Here is a 27876-nt window from a genome sequence, read left to right on the forward strand (position 1 = left end):
AGTTTTCCCAAGTATGCCTTGGGTCCGTGTAAGGTCTTATCTTGCACAGTAGCTGCCTCACCTGGTACGCTTGTGGATGGGATGAAAAATACATGGACCTAATGGTTATGGTGGGACCCTACTCCAAGCGTCAGGATGCTGCAATTACCATGTCTTGTCATCTCTTCTAGGCGTGACCTATTTCATCCACGGTAATCCTACGTACTGCGCCCAAGACGGCTGCCTCATTTAGTACCTTTCGTGTGTGGAATATAAAAACCGTGGAAGTTATTACCCAAAATGCCTGCACCAACCCTGCAATATGCTTACTGTGCTCTCTAGGTTTTGCCGTTTTAATTATTTCTGTGTGGTTTTTCTATTTTCTGTAATACCAAATCCTTTGTAAATTGTACCATGTTTCTGATGTCTGTAAAACGACTGAGCCCTAAGGGAGAAAAGCACTATATAAATAAAAATAAGAATTTACTTACCGATAATTCTATTTCTCGGAGTCCGTAGTGGATGCTGGGGTTCCTGAAAGGACCATGGGGGAATAGCGGCTCCGCAGGAGACAGGGCACAAAAAGTAAAGCTTTAGGATCAGGTGGTGTGCACTGGCTCCTCCCCCTATGACCCTCCTCCAAGCCAGTTAGGTACTGTGCCCGGACGAGCGTACACAATAAGGGAGGAATTATGAATCCCGGGTAAGACTCATACCAGCCACACCAATCATACCGTACAACTTGTGATCTAAACCCAGTTAACAGTATGATAACAGCGGAGCCTCTGAAAAGATGGCTCACAACAATAATAACCCGATTTTTGTAACTATGTACAAGTATTGCAGATAATCCGCACTTGGGATGGGCGCCCAGCATCCACTACGGACTCCGAGAAATAGAATTATCGGTAAGTAAATTCTTATTTTCTCTATCGTCCTAGTGGATGCTGGGGTTCCTGAAAGGACCATGGGGATTATACCAAAGCTCCCAAACGGGCGGGAGAGTGCGGATGACTCTGCAGCACCGAATGAGAGAACTCCAGGTCCTCTTTTGCCAGGATATCAAATTTGTAGAATTTTACAAACGTGTTCTCCCCTGACCACGTAGCTGCTCGGCAGAGTTGTAATGCCAAGACCTCTCGGGCAGCCGCCCAAGATGAGCCCACCTTCCTTGTGGAATGGGCCTTAACCGATTTAGACTGTGGCAGGCCTGCCTCAGAATGTGCAAGTTGAATTGTGTTACAAATCCAACGAGCAATCGCCTGCTTAGAAGCAGGCGCACCCAACTTGTTGGGTGCATACAGTATAAACAGCGAGTCAGATTTTCTGACTCCAGCTGTCCTGGAACATATTTTCAGGGCCCTGACAACTCCTAGCAACCTGGAGTCCTCCAAGTCCCTAGTAGGTGCAAGGCACCACAATAAGCTGGTTCAGGTGAAACACTGACACCACCTTAGGGAGAGAACTGGGGACGAGTCCGCAGCTCTGCCCTGTCCGAATGGACAAACAGATATGGGCTTTTTTGAGAAAAAACCACCAATTTGACACTCGCCTGGTCCAGGCCAGGGCCAAGAGCATGGTCACTTTTTATGTGAGATGCTTCAAATCCACATATTTGACTGGTTTTAAACCAATGTGATTTGAGGAATCCCAGAACTACGTTGAGATCCCACAGTGCCACTGGAGGCACAAAAAAGGGGTTTGTATATGCAATACTCCCTTGACAAACTTCTGGACTTCAGGAACTGAAGCCAATTCTTTCTGGAAGAAAATTTACAGGGCCGAATTTGAACCTTAATGGACCCCAATTTGAGGCCCATAGACACTCCTGTTTGCAGGAAATGCAGGAAACGACCGAGTTGAAATTTCTTTGTGGGGCCTTCCTGGCCTCACACCACGCAACATATTTTCGCCACACGTGGTGATAATGGTGTGCGGTCACCTCCTTTCTGGCTTTGACCAGGGTAGGAATGACCTCTTCCGGAATGCCTTTTTTCCCTTAGGATCCGGCTTTCCATCGCCATGCCGACAAACGCAGCTGCGGTAAGTCTTGGAACAGACATGGTACTTGCTGAAGCAAGTCCCTTCTTAGCGGCAGAGGCCATAAGACCTCTGTAAGCATCTCTTGAAGTTCCGGGTACCAAGTCCTTCTTGGCCAATCCGGAGCCATGAGTATAGTTCTTACTCCTCTACGTCTTATAATTCTCAGCACCTTAGGTATGAGAAGCAGAGGAGGGAACACATACACCGACTGGTACACCCACGGTGTTACCAGAACGTCCACATCTATTGCCTGAGGGTCTCTTGACCTGGCGCAATACCTGTCCCGTTTTTTGTTCAGACGGGACGCCATCATGTCCACCTTTGGTATTTCCCAACGGTTTACAATCATGTGGAAAAAACTTCTCAATGAAGTTTCCACTCTCCCGGGTGGAGGTCGTGCTGAGGAAGTCTGCTTCCCAGTTTCCATTCCCGGGATGAAAAACTGCTGACAGTGTTATCACATGATTTTCCGCCCAGCGAAAAGTCCTTGCAGTTTCTGCCATTGCCCTCCTGCTTCTTGTGTCGCCCTGTCTGTTTACGTGGGCGACTGCCGTGATGTTTTTCCCACTGGATCAATACCGGCTGACCTTGAAGCAGAGGTCTTGCTAAGCTTAGAGCATTATAAATTTACCCTTAGCTCCAGTATATTTATGTGGAGAAAAGTCTCCATACTTGATCACACTCCCTGGAAATTTTTTCCTTGTGTGACTGCTCCCCAGCCTCTCAGGCTGGGCTCCGTGGTTACCAGCATCCAATCCTGAATGCCGAATCTGCTGCCCTCTAGAAGATGAGCACTCTATAACCACCACAGGAGAGACACCCTTGTCCTTGGATATTGGGTTATCCGCTGATGCATCTGAAGATGCGATCCGGACCATTTGTCCAGCAGATCCCACTGAAAAGTTCTTACGTGAAATCTGCCGAATGGAATTGCTTCGTAGGAAGCCACCATTTTTACCAGGACCCTTGTGCAATGATGCACTGTTTTTAGGAGGTTCCTGACTTGCTCGGATAACTCCCTGGCTTTCTCTTCCGGGAGAAACACCTTTTTCTGGACTGTGTCCAGAATCATCCCTAGGCACAGCAGACGTGTCGTCGGGATCAGCTGCGATTTTGGAATATTTAGAATCCACCCGTGCTGATTGTAGCAGTATCCGAGATAGTGCTACTCCGACCTCCAACTGTTCCCTGGACTATGCCCCTATCAGGAGATCGTCCAAGTAAGGGATAATTAAGACGCCTTTTCTTCGAAGAAGAATCATCAATTCGGCCATTACCTTGGTAAAGACCCCAGGGTGCCGTGGACAATCCAAACGGCAGCGTCTGAAACTGATAGTGACAGTTCTGCACCACGAACCTGAGGTACCCTTAGTGAGAAGGGCAAATTTGGGACATAGAGGTAAGCATCCCTGATGTCACGGGACACTATATAGTCCCCTTATTCCTGGTTCGTTATCACTGCTCTGAGTGACTTCATCTTAATTTGAACCTTTGTAAGTGTTCAAAAACAAATTTTTAGAATAAGTCTCACCTAGCCTTCTGGCTTCAGTACCACAATATAGTGTGGAATAATACCCCTTTTCTGTAGTAGGAGGGGTAATTTAATTATCACCTGCTGGGAATACAGCTTGTGAATTTTTTTCCATACTACCTCCTTGTCGGAGGGAGACTTGGTAAAGCAGACTTCAGGAGCCTGCGAAGGGGAAACGTCTCGACATTCCCATCTGTACCCCCGGGATACTACTTGTAGGATCCAGGGGTCCTGTACGGTCTCAGCGCCATGCTGAGAACTTGTCAGACGCGGTGGAACGCTTCTGTTCCTGGGAATGGGCTGCCTGCTGCAGTCTTCTTCCCTTTCCTCTATCCCTGGGCAGATATGATCTTATAGGGACGAGAGGACTGAGGCTGAAAAGACGGTGTCTTTTTCTGCAGAGATGTGACTTAGGGTAAAAAACGGTGGATTTTCCAGCAGTTGCCGTGACCACCAGGTCCGATGGACCGACCCCAAACAAGTCCTCTTCCTGTATACGGCCATACTGTGCCGTTTGGAATCTGCATCACCTGACCACTGTCGTGTCCATAACATCTTCTGGCAGTTATGGACATCGCGTTTATTCATGATGCCAGAGTGCAAATATCCCTCTGTGCATCTCGCATATATAGAAATGCTCTATAGTCAATAAAATACTGTCCCTGTCAAGGGTATCAATATTTTTAGTCAGGGAATCCGACCAAGCCACCCTAGCTCTGCACATCCAGGCTGAGGCGATCGCTGGCCGCAGTATAACACCAGTATGTGTGTATATACTTTTTATTATATTTTCCAGCCTTGTCAGCTGGTCCTTGAGGACGGCCCTATCTATAGACGGTACCGCCACTTGTTTTGATAAGCGTGTGAGCGCCTTATCCACCTTAAAGGGTGTTTCCCAACGCGCCCTAACATCTGGCGGGAAAGGGTATACCGCCCATAATTTTCTATCGGGGGGAACCCACGCATCATCACACACTTTATTTAATTTATCTGATTCAGGAAAAACTATGGTAGTTTTTTCACATCCCACATAATACCCTCTTTTGTGGTACTTGTAGTATCAGAAATACGTAACACCTCCTTCATTGCCTTTAACGTGTGGCCCTAATAAGGAATACGTTTGTTTATTCACCGTCGACACTGGATTCAGTGTCCCTGTCTGTGTCTGTGTCGACCGACTAAAGTAAACGGGCGTTTTAAAACCCTTGACGGTGTTTTTGAGACGTCTGGACCGTACTAATTGTTTGTCGGCCGTCTCATGTCGTCAACCGACCTTGCAGCGTGTTGACATTATCACGTAATTTCCTAAATAAGCCATCCATTCCGGTGTCGACTCCCTAGAGAGTGACATCACCATTACAGGCAATTGCTCCGCCTCCTCACCAACATCGTCCTCCTACCTGTCGACACACACGTACCGACACACAGCACACACACAGGGAATGCTCTGATAGAGGACAGGACCCACTAGCCCTTTGGAGAGACAGAGGGAGAGTTTGCCAGCACACACCAAAAACGCTATAATTATATAGGGACAACCTTATATAAGTGTTTTCCCTTATAGCATCTTAATATATATATAAGCATATCGCCAAATTAGTGCCCCCCCTCTCTGTTTTAACCCTGTTTCTGTAGTGCAGTGCAGGGGAGAGCCTGGGAGCCTTCCCTCCAGCCTTTCTGTGAGGGAAAATGGCGCTGTGTGCTGAGGAGATAGGCCCCGCCCCTTTTTCGGCGGCCTCGTCTCCCGCTCTTAACGGATTCTGGCAGGGGTTAAATATCTCCATATAGCCTCCGGAGGCTATATGTGAGGTATTTTTAGCCAAAATAGGTATTCATTTGCCTCCCAGGGCGCCCCCCTCCCAGCGCCCTGCACCCTCAGTGACTGCCGTGTGAAGTGTGCTGAGAGGAAAATGGCGCACAGCTGCAGTGCTGTGCGCTACCTTTAGAAGACTGAGGAGTCTTCTGCCGCCGATTCTGGACCTCTTCTTACTTCAGCATCTGCAAGGGGGCCGGCGGCAAGGCTCCGGTGACCATCCAGGCTGTACCTGTGATCGTCCCTCTGGAGCTGATGTCCAGTAGCCAAGAAGCCAATCCATCCTGCACGCAGGTGAGTTCACTTCTTCTCCCCTAAGTCCCTCGTTGCAGTGATCCTGTTGCCAGCAGGACTCACTGTAAAATAAAAAACCTAAGCTAAACTTTCCTAAGCAGCTCTTTAGGAGAGCCACCTAGATTGCACCCTTCTCGGCCGGGCACAAAAATCTAACTGGCTTGGAGGAGGGTCATAGGGGGAGGAGCCAGTGCACACCACCTGATCCTAAAGCTTTACTTTTTGTGCCCTGTCTCCTGCGGAGCCGCTATTCCCCCATGGTCCTTTCAGGAACCCCAGCATCCACTAGGACGATAGAGAAATTATTATAATTTAAGAATGGATGAGACTAGGGCGTGTTTGAGAAAGAGGGCACAGCGCCAGAAGAGAGGTACAGATTGAAGAGGCGTGTGAGGTGGAAGCTTAACGCGGGGAAGGGGGTGGGGGGTTGAAGGCCAAAGGTTTGAAATTTGTGAAGTCAGAAATTTTATAATGGTGGGTAAAAACTGCTGGACTGAGAGGGGTAGGCGGTCCAATAAAGGAGGTAAGGGAGAGCACCTTTGGATTGTCCAGTATGATACTGAAGTCACCAAGGATAAGAGAGGGAATATCAGAGGAGAGGAAGTGGGGAAAACAGGTGCCAATGTTATCTAGGAAGGGGGAAGAGTGACCAGATAGAACTGTGATATGAAGAAGAGTGTGGACCTCAGGGGTGAAATAATACATTAGGTAGAGTGATGCACCTAACACATGAGGGAGAGATATATAAACAGTAATGGTAGAATGATGGATGAGGATGAAAATGGTAAAATTACATATATAAATAATTGTAAAAACATATACAGTACGTAGATAATGGAGGCTAGAGCAAGTTTGGTAGATCAGAAGTATGGGGTAAAAAAAAACATGAGAGAAAAGCAAGCATACTTGAATATAGGGAGTGAACCAGGTGGTCCAGAGACCAAGAGTTTGTAAATATAGTCAGCTGGTGAAGCAGGCAGAGTATTATGGAGGGATGGGACCCATGATACTGCAAGATACCAGGTAAGTTATAGATCCAACTAGAGAAGGATGCCAGCAATGAGGAGTTGGAAGTACCCAGTCCAGGTGAAGCATAATAAAAGCACTCATTGGAGGCAGAGAGTAGGTGCATCCGGTGAGCGGTGTTGCCTGACGGGAGTGGATAAGCAGCAAGGTCAGAGCAGTGGGGGCCCAGAGAAGGTGGCCTGCAAGAGCAGGGGATCAGGAGCATGGTTGGAGTGTCCTCCCTGACTGGATGATTGTTTTCTACCTCATTCCCTTTCAAGTCATCCTTCACCTGACTCTACTCTTTCTGCCACATCCCCCTTTCCTTTACCTCCCTCATTTATTTCATCTGCCTAACTCTGTTATCCTTTCTTTAACAGCCTCAGTAGTTTTAACTCTCCCCCATGTACCTGCCTCACTTCCTTTATCTATTTAACACCTCCCCCTTGCCTGCCCCCTCCAACTTTACTCCGTCCTCTGCCTACTGCTCCCTATTCCCATCACAACCTCCCCCGCCAGTCACTACTAGTGTAATAGCACACACACTTACACGACTCTAGCTACAGGGACACCCATAACACTACTGCATGAGCCTGGGGCACACTTTTGCGGACCTGTGTGACGTCAGTGCTAGGCCTGTGTGCGTTCAGTTCTCTCTCCCTGACAAGGGGGTGCTGTTGCTTTATACTGCCTGAGGCTCTTCCATAGAGTATTCCATGCTGTACTCACTATATCTTCCTGTATTATGTAGTTTGTTGTGGGTGACTGATAAAACAGGTTTCGGGGCAGGGACTTATAAACATTACATGGCTAACATTCCTAAGAAATTAGCTTACAGACATTGCAGATATAATAATACATACCCAATATTATGCGAGTGAATGGCTCAGACACTTAAGAGCCCAATGTCAGCACCCAGAATTGATGGCTAAGGTACTGGGAGCCCCAAACCCGCAACTGGAAGGCATGTCTAAGGTACTCAAGAGCTCTTCTTTGGTACCCGGACGGGTTGGCTAAGGTGGTCAGAGCCCCATTCCGGCACCAGATGGATACCGTACTCAACTTCCCATTCCAGCATATAGAATGGCTTGGTAAGGAGGCCAATGCTCCATTCCAGCATCTAGAAATGCTGGATAGCGTGCTCAGTGCCCCATTACGGCACCTGTAATGGTTGGCTATGGTGGTCAGTGGCCCATTCCGGCTATTGTGGTCACTGGTCAGTGCCCAATTCCGGCACCTGGAATGGCTGGCTAAGGTGGTTTGTGCCCCGTTCCAGCACCTGGAATGGCTGGCTAAGGCTGATAATGGTGGTCTCAACATGATTCCTAGAACATATAGATAGTGTATTGAGCACCCTATTCTGGTACCTGGAAAAGCTGGGCAAGATCAGCATCCCATTGCAGCACACAGAAAGGCTGGATAATGTACTCATTGCCCCATTCCAGCGCTCGGAATGGCTAGCTAATGGTCAACTCCCTGTTACGGCTAGCTACAGGATTTTGGTCAGAACACTATTCCAGTATCCGTAACATCTGCATGGTGTATTTAGCACCCCATTTTGGAACCCAAAACAGCTGGCTAAGGTGATCTGTGCTCTGTTCCCGGCCCACACATGGAACGACTGATGGTAGTCCATGTCGTTTCGGCACCCTGAACGGCTGGCTTAAGTGGCTGTTCCAGCACTTGTAATGGCTAGATGGTGAGAGCACCATTCTGGCTGGCAAAATTGATGATTCAAATAGTCCACAGTTCTAATTTGGAACTTTCTATGCAAGAAATACCTGGAGCTCGAATAAGAAGTGAATAAGAAGCTGGAGCTTGAATAAGAAGTGAATAAGAAGCTGGCCGAATAAGAAGCTAACTTCAGCCTCGTGCAAGAAATTGTAATATTTTTTTTTAAAATCAATAAACTGATTGGCATTCCCAATCGCTCAGTCAATCGCTCATCCCCCGACCTCCCAACATTATCAGTGGGCAAAGGCTAATTAATCATATGTAATACTGTATTGATCAGATATCTGCCCACCATCCTTGCTCCCTCGTATACAGCACGTGTGTATAGATTAGTAGTAGTGTGGTAGCTGCCATCTCCTGGTGTCCGGGAGCAGCCGCTGCAGGTTAGGAGGCTGTAACATCTCGCCGGCACATTCCCGGGTGCGCTGTGCACAGAGCAGCGCTTGGCTCAGTACAGGGTCTGCTCCGGTCCGGAGCAGCAGCTTCATATGGGGAGGCTGTAATCTCTCCCTCCCCAGTGACATCTGTCAGCAGCACAGCACCGGGCGGGATCACGCTGTCACTGAAGAAGGGGGCGCTGCAAAGAGAAGAGCCGTTCCGGAATCTGTAGCGTTCCGGTTTTTACCTACTCCTCAGATAGATTACTGTCAATGCACATAGCACCTTTCCCCATTTCGCACATCACAGGGGGGCGGGGCCGGGCGCCCGCTTCGGTTACAGCTGCTACAGTATATCCGGATAAGATGGCGGCGCCCTCTGTGCTTTGGAGGCGGCTCCGGGGTCCCGGGCTTATGGCTCTACTTGCCCGCCTCTGGGGCTGGGACCGTGCGGCCAGGTATGCGCCAGTGTCCCCAGGCGGCTGTGTCCCTTTAATCTATGTATTTGTCCCATCATACCCTACTTGCCCCGGGCACAGGGTAACTGCTCTCTGCTGTGCTAGCAACGTCCATCTTATTTATATTCAAATACCCACTGTATATGGTAGGGCTTCCGCTGTGTGCCTGCTGTGCAGGGGTGCTACTGCCCTCACAGCGGCTGCCATGCGTACTCCACCGTCTGCCTAGTAATACCCCCAGGGTCAGTATATCTATGTAACTGCCCGGTGTATGCTCATGTGTAAATACAAGTCATCACTCCTTGTAATACCCCCTGCGTCTGTATATGTCACAGTAATACCCCTGAGTCTGTAAGTCTTACAGTAATACCCCTGCGTCTATATATCACACAGTGTATCACACAGTAATACTTCTGCGTCTGTGTATCACACAGTAATAACCCTGCGTCTGTGTATCACACAGTAATACCTCTGCGTCTGTGTATCTCACAGTAATACCTCTGCGTCTGTGTATCTCACAGTAATACCCCTGCGTCTGTGTATCTCACAGTAATACCCCTGCGTCTGTGTATCTCACAGTAATACCCCTGCGTCTGTGTATCTCACAGTAATACCCCTGCGTCTGTGTATCACACAGTAATACCCCTGCGTCTGTGTATCACACAGTAATACCTCTGCGTCTGTGTATCTCACAGTAATACCCCTGCGTCTGTGTATCTCACAGTAATACCCCTGCGTCTGTGTATCTCACAGTAATACCCCTGCGTCTGTGTATCTCACAGTAATACCCCTGCGTCTGTGTATCTCACAGTAATACCCCTGCGTCTGTGTATCTCACAGTAATACCCCTGCGTCTGTGTATCTCACAGTAATACCCCTGCGTCTGTATGCCTATGTAACTGCCCTGTGTATACTCGTGTGCAATTAAATTTATTGACTCCTAGTAATTCCGCGGGTCATATAGTAGTGTGTACTCAACTTTAGTGTGAATGCAGGGACAGATGTAAATGACAAGTATTTGTTGTACTGCGCTGCATAAATGGTGGCTCTATATGAATTATTTTAAATTAAAATGATTTTAATGAAACTCTCAGTAGAGTCCCCTATTCTGTAACTATATAACTGCCTGATCTACTCAGATACAATTACACCTAATATATGGTAGTGCCTCTATTCTATACCTGTGTAACTGGCTGGTATATTTATGTACAATCACACCTTCTTTCCTGCTGGTAGAGCTCCCCCTGTTCTATACCTATATAGACTACTTGTGTACAATAATACCTTCTGTCACATGGTATTGCCCACTGTATCTGTAACTGTATAACTGGTAGAAATACTATTCGCACCTAAAGTAGAGAGGTACAGGAGCATATGGATCAGAGGTAGCCAATTTGGGCGTACTAAAGTTATGCATAAAGTGCGTAGGGGACATTCCGTGAGGGAGAGGGCCCTGCATTTGCAACCTTACAATAGAGGGGTTGGGAATGTTCACACATGAAGAACTTCTGGGACTGGAAATGAAGATTAGGTAAATTCACTAAGGTGGGAGTTTTTTTTAGAACTGGTGATGTTGCCCATAGCAACCAATCAGATTCTATCTATTATCTTCTAGAAGCAGCTAGATAAATGTTAAGTAGAATCTGACTGGTTGCTATGAGCAACATCACCAGTTTAAAAAAAAAACTAAAGGGCTTCATACACTAGAACGATTAAGCCCGATTTCATCCAATTTCGGGCATTCAGGCCGATGTATCGGGTGAAATCGGGTATTTCGGATGTGTTTCCGATCCGATCCGCGTTCCCATGAGGGTCGGATCGGCTCCCTTAGATCGTTAGTGCTCCCTGTGATATGTTGGTTCCCGCAGGCATGGCTGGGATCGCATAAGATATATCACATGCAAAATGTACCAAATCTTATGGCAGACATATCGCTGTAGTGTATGGGGGCCTTAAAACTCCCTCCTTAGTAAATTTACCCCTCTGGGTGATATCTGGTAATGCTGGTGTAGGTATTGTAAGGTTGGGTGTAGAATAGAATAACTTGTGTGTAGCAAGGGCAGGTTGGAGGTATCCATACAAGTGAGCACTATAAGTGCAGACCAGGCCTAGTGGTGCAGGGAAATTGAAGTAGTGTGGTGAATGATGGCACGAAGGCCTACACGGTAAACTCACAATAGCCAGAATTCTTTATCTGATGAAGAAATATTGCAACTTGAAATTATGATAGTTCAATTAAAGTGGCTAAGTAACTATAAGGACTCTAAACTTTTTATTTCTTTTTGTGGTGTATTCTTTAATGTACTTATTAAAACTGCATAAGACCAGGATCATTTTAGCATTGCTCTATCCTCAGAGGCTGCTCCATGGTTAGTTTCACAGGTTTTGCATAGGGTATAGTTTGGGAAGTAGGACCAATGAAATCCATAATCCTGGACATTGCTCTCCTAGACACAACCCTTCTGCGGTTAGATCAAACCCATGAACAAAAATGTTAATCACTTTAAATATTATGCCCCTTTCACATCGTACAAATAACCCGGTATCGACGCGGCATATTGCCGTGTCGAAACGTGTCAGTGTGCGATGTGAAAGCTCCTTTGCTGAATTAGCGGGTCGCCTGACCCGGTAATTCAACCCGGTTAAAAAGAAGGGTTATTACCGGGTTGAATACCGGGTCAGGCGCAGTGTGAATGGGAGCCGTTTCGATGCAACACGGCTCCCATTCACAGCATAGGGAGAGGCGGCGCAGGAGATGAGCTCATCTCCCAGCGCCGCCTCCACCCCCGCACCTGCTGCTGCTGCCCCCCAACCCCCGCTGCTATGGCAACCGACCCGGTATAATGCCTGGTCGGTAAGCCACCAAAGCAGAGCCAATGCCGGATCCCACCCGGTAAGGACACGTTTCTTACCGGGTGGGATGCGGCATTTGCGATCTGAAAGCGGCATTAGTGTAGTTGCTGTTAATTGCCTTTTCTCTCGCAGCTAGAAAGAAAAATGTTTTTGTTTAGGCTGGGTACACATTAAAGGTCCATACACATTAAGCATTAAAGGTCCATACACATTAGATGATGTCGCTTTGTGAGCGACGTCGTCTAGTGTTTCCCCTCCCGGGCCGGCCGGCCGGTCGGCGGCTGACTGTACTGTACACACTGAGCGATATGACTGCTCATATCGCTCAGTGACGTTACGCCTCCGCCTGCCGTGCATGCAGCTCCTGGACGACAGTCCAGATTGAGCATGCATGCACTGCCAACAGCGACGATCCTTGCCGACCTGCGGAGCCGCACATCGGTCGTCGCTAGCGGTATACACACTTGCTGATAAAATGAGCGACGTCGCTCAGGGAGGGGGAAAATGAGCAACGTCGCTCATTTTATCAGCAAGTGTGTATGGGCCTTAAGCGATATATTGGCCGATACATTGTTCCAATTTGCATCATAAGAATATATCGGCCATATTGTTCAGTGTGTATGCTCAATCGGTTCTGCACATGCGTCAGGGATGTTGTTCCATCTGAAATGCTGCATGTCAGATGGGATTACTCAGCTGACGACGCTAAGAAGGTGAATGCAGGATGTAACACTATATTGTGCAGTCGTACACCGGATTGTGAAGTGTGTACAGCCACTTGATATATCGGTACATCAGTCCTCTTGGGTGGAATACACCGCTTTCTGATGGGGATACGGTCCTTCGGTCGACATCTGCAAAAGGTCGATATGAGCATTAGGTTGACATGTCAAAGGTCGACATGAGTTTTAAAAAAATATTATTTTTTTTAACTTTTTCATACTTTATGATCCATGTGTTCTATGATTGGGAATATTAACCTGTGCCGAGCGCAGTGGAGTGAGAAACCTTGCCTGAAGCATGCCAAGCAGACACAGTGCACTGATTGGGGTTTCCAGTCACTTTACAAAGAAAACAACACCAAAAAAACTATAAAAAAAAAACCTCAAAAACTCATGTCAAACTTTTTAAATGTCGACCTTTGCCATGTCAACATGCTGACCATGTCGACATTTGCCATGCGTCGGCCTAAATAGGGTCGACCCAACAAACCCATTCCTTCTGATGTGTACCACACCTTAATCTGCATTCCTCAGGCATGTGGCACCCACAGTAGTTGAATTCCTCAGGGCAGAGCAATTACCTGCGGATAAATGAATCTGCCCTTTTATCTCTTAATAGAGCTTTCCTTGCAATCTTACTGAAGAGCAGATTCAATTAAGCAGCTCGTGCTGCGCTATCCAGCCAGTTCTGACAGCTGATTACTCCTCGCATCTACATAGGCTACGGGAAGAAATCAGCTGCTGTGAGTTAATGCGTGTGGCCCTCTCTAGCGGACAGCAGATTAAGGTGTGGTACACGTCAGAAGGAATGGGTTTGTTGCGTCGACCCTATTTAGGTCGACACATGGCAAATGTCAACATGGTCGGCAGGTTGACATGGCAAAAGGTTGACATGAGTTTTTGGGTTTTTTTTCTCACACGTCCTAGAGGATGCTGGGGTCCACATTAGTACCATGGGGTATAGACGGGTCCACTAGGAGCCTTTGGCACTTTAAGAGTTTGAGTGTGGGCTGGCTCCTTCCTCTATGCCCCTCCTACCAGATCCAGTTTAGAAAATGTGCCCAGAGGAGCCGGTCACAGCTAGGGGAGCTCTGCAGAGCTTCTTTAGTAAAAGTTTAATTTAGAGTTTATTATTTTACAGCAACAGCCTCCCTGCTTCGAGGGACTAACGGGGGGGGGGGGGGGGAGTAGCGTCTGCCCTGTGGGGTCTGCGCCACTATCTCCGCTGACAGGACACTGAGCTCCTGAGGGGATCGAACGTTCCCGGTAGCATGCCGCCACCCCCTTACAGAATCAGAAGAGGTGAGATATGGCGGCACAAGGGTAGGAGCGCAGCTCTGAGCGGCTGCCCTTCGGGAAGGCTCAGCGGCACACAGTGTTGGCGCTTTGAGGGCCGTCCTGAGCCAGCAACTTAATACCCTACACTGGTCACAGACGCTAACTAGAGACTGAATCCCCAGGCTAGCGTCACAATCCTCCGTACTCAGACGCTCAACAGGGGACGGAATCCCCCACCTTGCGACGGAGTCCTCAGGCCAGTATAAAGAATTTATGCGGGAAGACGCGCCATCTTCAAGGGGCAGAGCTTCTCCTCAGAGTGGACCCAGCAGCATTCAGCGCCATTTTCCTGCCTGCAGTTCCTGTACACAGACGCTGACAGAGCTGTCCCTCAAAGCAACTCCAGCTATCCTGTGCGGTACCAAGGGGTTGTAGAAAGGGGGGGAGGTGGTGAATTAGATCTGTGCAACTATTACAGTACACAGTGGGCGCTGATAAGGGGTGTCCTTTATATATAACAGCGCTGTGAGTGGGTTGGCTCTGATCTCTGTGTCTCTCTTGCCACTCTCAGGGGGGAAACTGTCTAACATACCCTGTGTGTGTGGAGTGTTTGGGGTCTCCTGTCGGCTATGTCCAGGGACTCCAGCTGAGGACATGTCCTCTCAGGATGATCTCATTCCATGTAATCAGGATTGCAATGTTGTAGTGCAGATACCAAGCAAGGGAGCCGGAGTGGTTATCCTCTATCAAAACTATGATTTCTCAGATTTCTGCTAGGGTTGCTCAGAATGAATCTGCAACTCAGGTTTTACAGAATTCTATGGCTGTGTGTTCTGGTTCTGTCACCTCAGGCCCCCCCTCTGTGGGTTCCCACAAACATGCTCTTGCCCAGATCATGCAAGACGACACGAATACCGACTGACATGGCAGACGGTGATGGGGATGTGCTCGGGGGGGCCGCACTCTTGCAAAAGGGGTGCAGTTGATGATAGAGCCTATTAGAGATGTGTTGAATGTTACTGATACAGCACCTGAACAGGTTGAGGAGGCTTACTTCACTGACAGTAAGAACGCTTCGCTAACCTTCCCTGCGTCCAAAGAATTAAATGGTATATTTGAAATAGCATGGGAAAATCCAGAGAAAAAATTCCAGATCCCTAGGAGGGTTCTGGTTGCTTTCCCCTTCCCTGAGGAGGATAGAAAAAAATGGGAAAACCCACCAATAGTGGACGCTTCTGTATCCAGACTCTCAAAAAAGGTGGTTTTACCTGTCCCAGGATCAACCGCCTTGAAGAAGCCAGCTGATCGCAAGATTGATACTATGCTCAAATCCATATACACGGCTTCAGGGGCGATACTCCTTCCTACTATTGCCTGTGCATGGATTTCCAAAGCTATAGTAAAGTGGTCAGGCACGTTACTTGAGGATTTGGATACATTAGATAAGAGTGACATTAAATTGTTTCTCCGTAACATTCAGGATTCTGCAGGTTTTATGGTGGAATCCATGAAAGACCTCGGTTCAATGGCTGCATGAATTTCTTCCATGTCCGTCTCAGCTCGTCGAGGACTGTGGCTGTGCCAGTGGTCCGCCAACGCGGAATCCAGTAGAGGTGTGGAGACCCTACCCTGCACAGGTCAGGCTCTTTTTGGGGTAGCATTGGATGTGTGGATCTCCACGGCTACAGCGGGTAAGTCCCCTTTTCTTCCCTCAGCAATGAAGAAACCTTTTTCTTCACCTGCATCTCAGTCCTTTCAGGTTTCTAAACCAAGAAAGATCAAACCGGCCAACACCTTCTTTAGAGTGGGCCGACCAAAATCCAAGAAACCTGCTGCGGCAGGTTCCCAAGAACAGAAGCCTGCTTCAGGTGCGCCAAAGTCCTCCGCATGATGGTGGACAGCGCAGCCTGGAGTTAGGGCCGGTGGGGGCGAGATTCAGACATTTCACTCACGTCTGGGTGTCATCCGGCCTGGACCCCTGGGTGCTAGATATTGTGTCCCAGCGGTACCGGCTGGAATTTCAAGATCTCTCTCCTCATCGGTTCTTCACATCGGGCTTGCCAGCTTTGCCGGCAGAAAGGGCTACCCTACAGGGAGCCATCCGGAAGTTGGTGGAGGCACAGGTCATTGTACCAGTCCCTCCTCAAATGCAGAACACAGGTTGCTATTCGAACCTTTTCGTGGTACCGAAACCGGATGGTTCGGTCAGGCCCATTCTGAACTTAAAATCACTAAACCCCTTTCTGAGGGCGTTCAAGTTCAAAATGGAGTCTCTAAGGGCAGTGATATCAGGTCTGGAAGAGGGGGAATTCCTGGATATCAAGGATACGTACCTCCACATTCCGATTTGGCTGCGACATCAAACTTATCTCCGATTCGCTCTGTTGGACTGTCATTTTCAGTTCCAGGCCCTACCATTCGGCCTCTCCGCAGCACCAAGGGTTTTCACCAAGGTGATGGTGAAAATGATAGTTCTCCTCCGCAGGCAGGGGGTGAACATAATTCCGTATCTGGACGATCTGCTGATAAAGGCATCGTCCAAGGTGAAGCTGTTTCAGTCAATAGCTCTCACGACCCAGCTTCTCAAGGAACATGGTTGTATCCTGAATATCCCAAAATCACATTTGGAACCAACCAGGAGGTTGTCCTCCCTGGGAATGATTCTTGACACAGAGGTGCAGAGGGTGTTTCTTCCAGAGAAAAAAGCGTTGGTGATACAATCAATGGTCCGGGATGTCCTGAAGCCAGCCAGTGCATTCACCTTCTGGGGAAGATGGTGGCCTCTTACGAGGCTCTGCAGTATGGAAGGTTTCACGCTCGGTCCTTCCAACTGGATCTCCTGGACAAGTGGTCGAGATCCCATCTACACATGCACCAGAGAATATGTCTGTCGCCAAAGGCCAGGATTTCACTCCTCTGGTTGCTGCAATTACCTCATCTTCTGGAGGGCCGCAGGTTCGGGATTCAGGACTGGATCTTTCTAACCACGGATGCAAGTGTCTGGGGCTGGAGCACAGTCACTCAAGGGGAAACCTTCCAAGGAAGGTGGTCAAGTCTGGAAGCCGGCCTGCCGATAAACATTCTGGAACTAAGAGCCGTCTACAACGGTCTTCTCCAAGCGGCCCATCTTCTGAGAAATCGGGCCGTTCAACTACAGTCGAACAACGTAACGACAGTGGCTTACATAAACTGACAAGGTGGAACGAAGAGCAGAGCTGCAATGTCAGAGGTAACAAGAATCATCCTCTGGGCAGAAAAACACGCGTTGGCGCTGTCAGCAATCTTCATTCTGGGAGTAGACAACTGGGAAGCGGACTTCCTCAGCAGACACAATCTCCATCCGGAGGTGTTCAAGGAGGTAACTGATCTTTGGGGCGTACCCCAAATCGACATGATGGTCTCTTGTCTCAACAAGAAGCTTCGGCGGTATTGTTCCAGGTCGAGGGACCCGCAAGCAGTGGCGGTGAACGCCCTAGTGACTCCGTGGGTGTTCCAGTCGGTGTACGTGTTTCCTCCACTTCCACTCATTCCAAGAGTTCTCAAACTCGTAAAGAGAACAGGAGTTCAAGCAATCTTCATTGCTCCGGACTGGCCAAGAAGGGCTTGGTATGCGGATCTTCTGGATCTACTGCTAGAAGAGCCAAGGCCTCTTTCTCTTCGGGAGGACCTGTTGCAGCAGGGGCCGTTCGCCTATCAAGACTTACCACTGATACGTTTGATGGCGTGGAGGTTGAATGCCAGATACTAGCTCGGAAGGGCATTCCGAACAAGGTTATTCCTACCCTGATACTGGCTAGGAAAGGAGTAACGTCTAAACATTACCATCGTATTTGGAAAAAAATGTGTCTTGGTGTGAGTCCAAGAAGTTTCCTATGGTTTCAACTGGGACGTTTTCTCCTCTTCCTGCAAGCAGGTGTGGATATGGGCCTGAGGTTAGGATCCATAAAGGTCCAGATTTCGGCTCTATATATTTTCTTTGAGAGAGAAAATCCCGCACCAGAACTAATAATAAATGAATGAATGTTAATATAAGGGGTTAAGCGTTAAATTTCCATTGAATATTCAAATAATTTTGACGCTGGTGCTACCTACTGATCTGAAAATGTATACAAAGAAGAAAAATTGTGGCAGAGATCAGTTTACCTAGGTGCACTCTACCCCCTTAATAAATCTAATCTATGATATTTTTACTTTAATAAATTGTAATTTTTGTTTTTTTTACAAACATAAGGTACCAATAATCACATGGAATGTCATCCTTTATTCTTAATATCCCATATGGTATTATAATGCTAGACGCCCAGAAGAAGCTCTAACAAAGAGCGAAATGCGCATAGGTTTAGCCGTGCGCCGCTAATGTTAATGTGTTGTTTCCTAAGCTCCTAATTGATCTATCCATGTACCGTACATTTATGTGATAGCTTTGTACCTTAAGAAAATATATACTTAAAGGTAGTGTTACCCGGAGATTGTCATGCACAATGACAAGTGACCATAGGAGGAGGGCATGAGGACTATATGATTAAATTTAGGCTGTCAGAAATTTGTATCTTTTTGCTTAATAGTTAGCTTGGTTTGCCTTGTGTGTGAGCTGGTGTGAATCTCGCCACTATCTGTGTAATCCTTCTCTCGAAGATGTCCGTCTCCTCGGTCACCGTTTCTAGACTGGGTCTGGTAGAAGAGGCATAGAGGGAGGAGCCAGCCCACACTCTCAAACTCTTAAAGTGCCAGTGGCTCCTGGTGGACCCGTCTATACCCCATGGTACTAATGTGGACCCCAGTATTATCTACGGACTACGAGAAAAGGATTTACCGGTAGGTAATTAAAATCCTATTTTTTATATATATTTTTTGTGGTGGTTTCTTTGTAAAGTGACTGGGATCCCCAATCAGTGCACTGTGTCTGCTTGGCATGCTTCGGGCAAGGTGCCTCACTCCGCTGCACTTGGCACAGGTTAATATTCCCAATCGTAGTCCAAGTGGATCGTAAAGTATAAAAAAGTTCCAAAAATGAAACAAAAATGTGAAAAACTCATGTCGACCTAATGCATGTCGACCAATAGTGCTCAACCTAAAAACCGAATACCGTGGCAGATTGGGCATCAGGCCAACTTTATTTTAATCCAGCTTCTTCTACACAAATGTGCTGGGTGTGTGGGATGGGCTTATCCCTAATGCAAGCTGCCAATTTGAATAAACCTTTCCAGGAGGCTTCACCTTAAACACTGCACACATTATTTTGGTAGGATGGTTCTATTACAAGCAAACAGTTTGTTTGTTTTTGGGGTTGTCCGTCTCGCTGTTGTGGGGGCCTGCTCAGGTGATCTCACGCTGAGGTTTCTCCTTTGGTTATTTAGTAACATTTCCCAGAAGTGAAACATCTGTTGAATCAGTGTGGTAGGCAGCCCTCATATCCTGCAGGGTGAGCAATTGCCAGCCTGTTATCCTTGAGATCCCATCCCCCTCCCGTGACTCTGCTTGAGTTGGACAACTTTTGGGAACTGACAGAACCACAGGAACTTTATATCAACAAATTACTGGTGGTTTGTCTTGTGACTCTGCCAGCTGTGTAGAGAGATAGACATCTATATGATTTTCTGCTGTATGCAGGAAGTGCACATGACTTATAATCAGTATGAAAACGTGTGTTAACAAGTCTGATCATAGCTACCTACCCTTACTTGCAATCTCACTATTTCATCAGATTTACGCAAATTGAATACTCATAGTTTCTAATTTGTAAAATGTGATCTCATTTTGTTCAACTACGTCTTAGTAGTCCCTATTGTTTTACACTAAGAGTCTAGTTGTGTTATGTGTCTCAGAGTCTGCAGTTTTGTTTTTTATGTTGTGTTAATTAGATCAGCAGTTTATTTCACCAAGCATTTGAAACGGAGAACGTTGGTGTATTTGGAAGGTAGCTAAAAAATTGAGTAAGCATTCTCCCACCAGTTCTGGCTGCTGCGTAATATTTCTACTTAGTCCTTATCATAACCCCACCCTAACGCCCCACAATCCATACAGACACGCACGAAAAGATTTGTGAAACCTGGTGAGTATAACAGGCTCAGGTCACTCCTGCAATTCAGAGGTGACCAGTTGGTAGTGATTCCCTTATTTGTATATCTTGTCCAGTTCTTTCCTCTTCGTGCAGAATGTGGGGATGTTTACAGTTGGGCCACCCCACGCTTTCAAGTGTCTGGAATGTTATGATCAGGCAAGAGTCCATGTGTGGTGTTACGTAATGCTTCCATTAGTAGCATATATAGAATTTTTTGCCGCTCTGGCGAAAGTTTTGTGTGGTAAATATTGTGCTGTCACCTTTTATGTGTTATCATTATGTTACTGCTGGCCCCATTTTTTACGATGGGCTCCATGGGCCACATTAAAAATCAGCAGGGGACGTTGTTTCTTCCGTATAAAGATACGTCTAGCTGCTATATTTGACTGTCTGTGTCTAGATTTGTGTATTACTCTATCCTATCTAGGAAATAACTTCTGCATTCTCTCAGTGTCTTTAAAACTCTAAAACCGGACACACAGCACAGGGTGATTGGTTCAGACATGTAGTGCCCAAAGTGGGCATTCCGGTGGCTTTTTTCATACTGTTGGAAGCTGACCAGGCGTATGGCTATAATCTTGTCCCATTTATTATTACTACCTGAGCTGAGCTGCTGGAAGGCAGCTGGCTGACAGATCACTGTGGAAGCATGTACTGAGCATGGCAACCTAATAGAATGGAGCTGTGATCATCCAATCAGGTGCCACTTTTATGCTGTACATCATGTCTGTGCAACCTAAGGAAAAGATTTGGTTAAGTGCGTGTTAAGTCTCACGCTGTTTTATTGGACTAAAGTGCAATAACCTTTAACTTATAGCCCCGTGATGAGCATAGGGCTTGAAATCTGTGATTTTTACATCATGCTCCATCGTCTATCTAATTGATCGCTCTCTCTTCATCCTAGTCACACCATGGGGCAAACGAAAATAAGTAATGTTAAGCCGCAGCCCCCCCTCCCCCTCCTCCCTTAAATGTCTTAGATTTAGCTACTCTTCCGCTAACAAATGTGGCTTTGTAATGGTTTAGGTAATTATTAAGCTTTTAGATGGGTTTCTGAAGACTAATATTTTTTTTATTGTCAGATAAAGGATGAAGTAATGGGTATATTATTTGCTGAATTGCGTAATGTTTATCCCTGTATCTTTGGGAGACAGGATGCCTATTAGGAGTAAAAAGATAGGTGAAACTGGTAGTATTGCAATAACTGATTCCCTTTGCTTACGCATTAGAGTGTTACACAATAATTGTTGAAGTTGGCTTCTTTGCTCCAGTCAGTGTTTTGTTAGACGTGTGCAAGTGTTCTCCATCTATACTGTAGTATTGTACTGGGTGGATCAAATACAATTCTGTGATGGTTGAGTATCCCATTAAACATTAAAGGTAACGGAAAGGATAAATGTTACAAAGAGAGACTACTACAGTAGAAGTGCTGTTCAATGCATCATGTGAGTGTCAGCAAATACTTCTGGGAGAAACTAGTTAAGTAACAAAATACATAAACCCAGCATATAAGAAGTCCTTCATCTAGGTGGTAGCAGCAGTTGCATGATACTAGCCGCCTGATGTGTATTCAGAAATAGCAATGTTTCTAGTTCAAATAAAGTAATGAAACTTTTTCCTACGCTACTTCATGGCAGCCATTACTCTGGGATTACATCCCATTCCCCTAGTTCTAGACAGGAAGTTTTTTCACCTTTTTAAGGACCGCCCACCTCAGGTATATAGCTCTACTCCTCCCCTTCCTCCTTAGTCTTTTTTCCTGTCTCCAAGTTAGGATGTTTGTTTGATTTTCTCTAAGGGCTTACCTCTGTTATTATACCCAGGTATGCGCTTCTTGGAACCGTGGCTGGAAGAGGGGCACTCCCTGGGGAGAATGGCAACGGTGGTGCTAGGGGCGGACAAGTAAGTCCCCATTTCTAAGCTTAATGTCCCCGCTGCTATCACTTTACAGCTCCAGTCCCATCGTTCAGTTTCCCTGTGGAGCGGTGTGGCTGTGCGGCGCTAGGTCCGAAAATTCCGCTGGTGGGCGTAAGTGCTGTGGCATGTGAGCTGGGTGGTTGGCGGCGGGCAGAAGTGCTTCTGATGTGGCTGTCCCAGGATACGTTGCGGGACGGTCTGCGCATGCGCCCGCCTTCTATGGAGGTCAAAGGATTTAAAAATGGCGCAGCACACCGAAGCAGCATGGCGGAGCAAAACCCCACTGCTTAATAGGTTTTCTGACTGGATTTAATGCCGCTATGGATAAAGAGCCTTTTCCCCAAAAGCTTATAGATGCCCGAAAGCGGTAAGTCCTCGTTAGAGGGGACGTTTTTTTATTATTATTATTATTATTATTAGTCAGGTAATTAGTACTGGTTCTTAAGTGTGTCCACCTAAGAAGAGAAACAGTAAGAAGAAGCATCTTAATAAACAATGTGCGGCCTGTGATTAAAGTTTTCCCAGGAAAGGAAAATACTGAATTTTGTCAGGACCATGCAGGAGATAGTGCACCTGTTTTGAATCAGTCTAAGCAATTACGAAGTTTAATGGACTGGATGAAGAGATCGTTTGTTACAAAGGAAGAGTTGTGTGAGATTCAGGACACTAAGAGGTCTAGATCTCAGACTAGTTTGGAGTCTGTTTATGAAGCTATCTCACCTGAATATGTTTATGAATATGACTATCGGGGGTCCTCAGTCTGAAAAATTACAGGAGGATGTTAGATCACTCAATTTGGAACTTGTGGATAGTTTATTAAAAAATATCTTTAAGACTATGAATTATAAAGAACCTGTTGAGAAAGATGAAGATCAAGATATCTTGTTTGGAGACAGATCTAAAAGAAACATGTTTTCCGGTTCACAAAGCGGTAAAGGATATTGTGTCCAGAGAGTGGAAAAATGTGGACAAAAGGTTAGGTAACATCAAGAGAATTGATCGTATGTTTCCTATCAAGGATGAGCGATTTGCAAATTGGTGTTCTGTTCCTAAGATTGATGCTGCAGTTACAGAAATGGTGTCAAAAATTACCATCCGCTTAGAGGATGGGTCTGTGTTAAAGGATGGCATGGATAAACGCATTGAGAGTGCTTTAAAAAATTAGCAGTATCTTTAAAATCAGGCATAGCTATTGCCTTGGTCTCCAGAGCCTTGAGAATTTGGGGTTCCACAGTGTCTAATGATTTAGAGGAAAAAATCTCAAGACAGTACCTGCAAAGAAATTTGTGCATTATGATGAAAGCGGTTGAGTATCTGTGTGAAGCCTCACTGGATGTGTTAGATTTTGCTGCAAAGTCTATGTATGCAGGAGTGATGTTGTGATGGGCTTTGTGGCTTCACTTATGGGCAGCAGATATGCACTGTAAAAATATACTTGTCTCTTTGCCGTATGAAGGTACTTTGTTATTCATTATTAAATTGGAAGCAATCATACAGAAAATGTCAGGGGGTAAATCAGCTATATTACCTCAGGACAAGAGAAACATATATTCTATTCCATCTTCTAAGCAACACTTTAGAGAAGCCAGAAGTTATAGACTAGGGTGTACTTATGGAAACAGATATGCTTCAGGTACTACAAGACAGTCCTTTCGATAGCCTTACAGAAGAAGTGGTAGAAGGCAATGACTATATGGGAGTTTGAACATATTTTCCGGTAAGAGGCAGACTTCGGGAATTTATCAGTCATTGGCAAGAATCGGTGCAAGACCGATGGGTTTTGGATGTGATATCTCAGGGATATCGCAGTTAAAGAAAGTATTCTATTCCCAGATATTTTTGGTAGAAAAGGTAATGGGGGGTTTCAAAACGATTCTGGGTCGCAGACAACTCAACAAGTTAGTAAAAAACAAAGAAGTTCCATATGGAAACCCTAAAGTCCATTCTGCCTGGTATAAAGAAATAGGATTTTATGGTATCAATAGAACTAAAGGATGCTCACTTCCATGTTTCAGTAGCCGAGCAGTCCTGAAAATATCTCAGATTCTGTGTCCAGGGAAAGCATTTCCAGTTACTCGCCTCCCGTTTGGGCTTGCAACGTCTCCAAGGACATTTACAAAGGTTCTCTCGGCTCTCATGGCCTTTGTAAGAGGTCAAGGCATTGCAATATGGTCATACCTGGATGATCTTCTGATATTTGGAGAGTCAGGAGAAATGGTAAAGAAAAAGCTCTCGACAAAACATTGTGTATCCTGCAATATCACGGATGGATGATAAATTGGAAAAAAGAGTCCGTAAAAAACGACACAAAAGATACAGTTTTTGGGGGTAAAAGTGGATACTCGTCAGTATGTGGTAACCTTATCCGAAGAAAGGTGCAAGAAAATTCAGGATCTAGCTTTTTTGATAAAAATATGCAACAAGATAACATTACGTCTGGGAATGCATTTTCTGGGAATGATGTCTTCCACCATAGGTATAATTCCTTGGGCAAGATGGAGGATGAGAGAATTACAGTGGAACATAGTAAATTACAGCCGAAGAGGAAATTTGTGGGTTACCATGTAAAACTACTTTAGGCAGCAAGAGATTCCCTATCCAGAATCGAGAGACAGAAAAACATCTCTGTCCCATCCTCATTGCCTGGTATTAACAAAAGACGCAAGTGCAACCAGATGGGGGGCACATTTATTACATCAAAGTTGCCAAGGTCGGTGGAGTTCCCAGGAGATTAAACTCTGTTCAAATCAAAGAGAGATGAGGGCAGTATGGAATGCAATAAAATACTTTCAAAAACAATTGATAGAAAACCATCTAAAGATATTCTCAGACAATGTAGTGGTGGTAGCGTATATATCAACCGGCAAGGTGGCACAAGAAGCTGTTTACTTCTCAAGGAAGTGGCAAAGATTTTGGAGTGGGCAGAAGTTCATCTCAAATCATTATCAGCGCTACATGTACCAGGAAAAGACAATGTAGTTGCAGATTTCCTCAGCAGGCAAGAAGTATTGCCAGGGGAATGGGAGTTAGACGGCAAGGTCTTTCAAGAGATTATAAGCAGGTTTGGGCAACCTCAAGTGGATCTTATGGCTACAAACCTAAATGCAAAGGTTCCTCTCTCTTTCTCCCAGTATCATCTTCCAGGAACTGGAGGGGTAGTCGCTCTTTCAGTGGCATGGAACTTCAAACTGGGTTACATGTTTCCCCCGTTCCCATTAATAATGCAAATTCTGAAGAAAATCAGGGAGGATAAGGTATGAGTTATAATAATAATTCCGTACTGGCCGAAGAGAGTATGGTTTCCATTAGTGATCAGAATGGCGGAGGAAGGACCATGGATACTTCCAAGAACGGTGGATTTATTACATCAAGGTCCGCTATTTCATCCACATCTGCGACAGCTTCGCTTACCGGCAAGGAAATTGAACTGGAACTATTGAGAGAAAAGGGTCTAGCTGAACAGGTTATTGATCTCTATTACAGTCAAGAAAGAAGGTATCCTCTAATAATTTATTGTAGGATCTGGAAGACTTTTATTTCTTGGGCTGATTCAAGATTTGATGTCAAAAAAGCGGAAACACGACAGCTATTACAGTTTCTGCTTGGCGGTTTCAAAAAAAGGCTTGGCAGTGTCAATCATTAAAGTTCGGATAGCAGCTCTCAGTGTGTTATTGGACAGAAGGCTGACTGAAGATGATCTTGTGAGAAAATTCTGCCAGGCAATTAAAATAATATGATCTTAAATCAGATCAGTACTAGCTCCTTGGGACTTGAATTTGATATTAAATGCCTTAATGCTACCTTTTGAACCATTACAAGACATTCCAGTTAAATTCAACATACATGTTGTTGCTCACACCTTCAGTAGCGCGCCACACACATCAAATATATTAATACAGTTATTATACCAATAGGGGTCTTCGCATAGTCCCTAAATTTCAGTCCTAAATTCTTCTGATGGGGCCGTACTTTTTTGATCTCCGTGTGTATATAAGAAAGAAACACAATAAAAATGTCTCGGTTCATATATAAAATGGATTAATAACAAGTGTTAATAATAATGGAAGGTCCTATTCCTTTCCCAATATGGGTGGTGATCACTTCGTGATGGAAAATTTAACTGGTTCACCTCTGTGTTGAATATTCAATCGATGCTCACACTGTTCTTACATGAAGCTTAGTAATGACGTACTCATCAAGGTTTCTTTTTATAATTCTATCACCCAAAAACAATCCACAGTGTATGCTTACACGAATAATGATGTTTCTACACGTGCAAAGGTTTCTTTTTGGATCCCTGTTGACAATTCCAATCTCCACTCATCGGTTTGTAGTTTGATTGGAGGCACATAAAGTGGAAAGGAAGGTATTAATTTTATCTCTGTAGGTATACTCCTCTCCCCTGGATATACAGTCAATTTTAGGCTTAAGTTAAGTTACTAACTTGGAAGGTAGTCTTTCTAACTGCTATCACCTCAACCGAAAGAGTTGGTGAGTTGCAGGCTGTCTGGGCAGAAGAGCCCTATTTGAATTTTTTTTTTCTTTTTTACCAGATAAAATTGTTTGGAGAACAAATCCAAATTTTCTGCCTAAGTTAGTGTCAGAATTCCATGTGAACCAGGAAATTATTCTGCCTTCCTTTTATCCTCAACCACAAAACAAGGAAGAGGAAAAATTGCATTGCCTGGATTTGCTACGAGCAATTTCAATCTATCTAGAGAGACCTAATAGGCCCTACACACTGGGCGATATTACTGAAAGATATGAGCGATCTTGTTCATTAATGAACGAGATACCGTTCATATCTTTCAGTGTGGAGGCACCAGTGATGAACGATGTGCGGCCCCACGCTCGTTCATCGTTGGTGCCCCGTTGCTTGTGCATGCAGGCCAATATGGACGATCTCGTCCATATTTGCCTGCACTGCTATGGAGCCGGGTGACGGGGGGAGTGAAGTTTCTTCACTCCCCCCGTCACTGCCCTTCCGCCGCCGGGTCGGCCGTATCCGCAGTCGGGCAGCCCAGCGGTGGATCGCATAGTGTGTAGGGCCCTTAAGGGTTTTCGAAAGACAAAACATTTGAGTAATGGCTGCCATGAAGTAACGTAGGAGAAAAAAAGCAAATTATACTTACCGATAATTTCTCTGACGTCCTAGTGGATGCTGGGAACTCCGAAAGGACCATGGGGAATAGCGGCTCCGCAGGAGACTGGGCACAAAAGTAAAAGCTTTAGGACTACCTGGTGTGCACTGGCTCCTCCCCCCATGACCCTCCTCCAAGCCTCAGTTAGATTTTTGTGCCCGAACGAGAAGGGTGCACACTAGGTGGCTCTCCTGAGCTGCTTAGTGAAAAAGTTTAAGTATAGGTTTTTTATTTTCAGTGAATCCTGCTGGCAACAGGTTCACTGCACCGAGGGACTAAGGGGAGAAGAAGCGAACTCACCTGCGTGCAGAGTGGATTGGGCTTCTTAGGCTACTGGACATTAGCTCCAGAGGGACGATCACAGGCCCAGCCATGGATGGGTCCCAGAGCCGCGCCGCCGGCCCCCTTACAGAGCCAGAAGACAGAAGAGGTCCGGGAAATCGGCGGCAGAAGACGTCCTGTCTTCAATAAGGTAGCGCACAGCACCGCAGCTGTGCGCCATTGCTCTCAGCACACTTCACACTCCGGTCACTGAGGGTGCAGGGCGCTGGGGGGGGGGGCGCCCCGAGACGCAATAAAAACACCTTAGATGGCAAAAAATACATCACATATAGCTCCTGGGCTATATGGATGCATTTAACCCCTGCCAGTTTTTCCTTAAAAAAGCGGG

The 27876-nt window shown here is 46.1% G+C and overlaps 1 protein-coding gene across 2 annotated transcripts in view; it reads left to right on the forward strand.

The window, feature by feature from the left end:
* Positions 1 to 8929: 8929 nt before the first annotated feature.
* The window catches only part of PGS1 (phosphatidylglycerophosphate synthase 1), a 172675-nt gene continuing 153728 nt past the window's right edge, over positions 8930 to 27876 (forward strand). Inside the window, exon 1 of one of the 2 annotated variants that reach the window (XM_063961311.1) lies at positions 8930 to 9234. Coding sequence is in view for 1 of the 2 variants with exons in the window: in XM_063961310.1 (XP_063817380.1) it covers positions 9050 to 9234 (185 nt within the window). In the remaining variant the exon portion in view is untranslated. The remainder of the gene's footprint in view (positions 9235 to 27876) is intronic. The other variant, XM_063961310.1, reaches the window with a different exon arrangement.

This window comes from Pseudophryne corroboree, chromosome 3, assembly GCF_028390025.1.
Source record: "Pseudophryne corroboree isolate aPseCor3 chromosome 3, aPseCor3.hap2, whole genome shotgun sequence".
NCBI lineage: Eukaryota > Metazoa > Chordata > Amphibia > Anura > Myobatrachidae > Pseudophryne > Pseudophryne corroboree.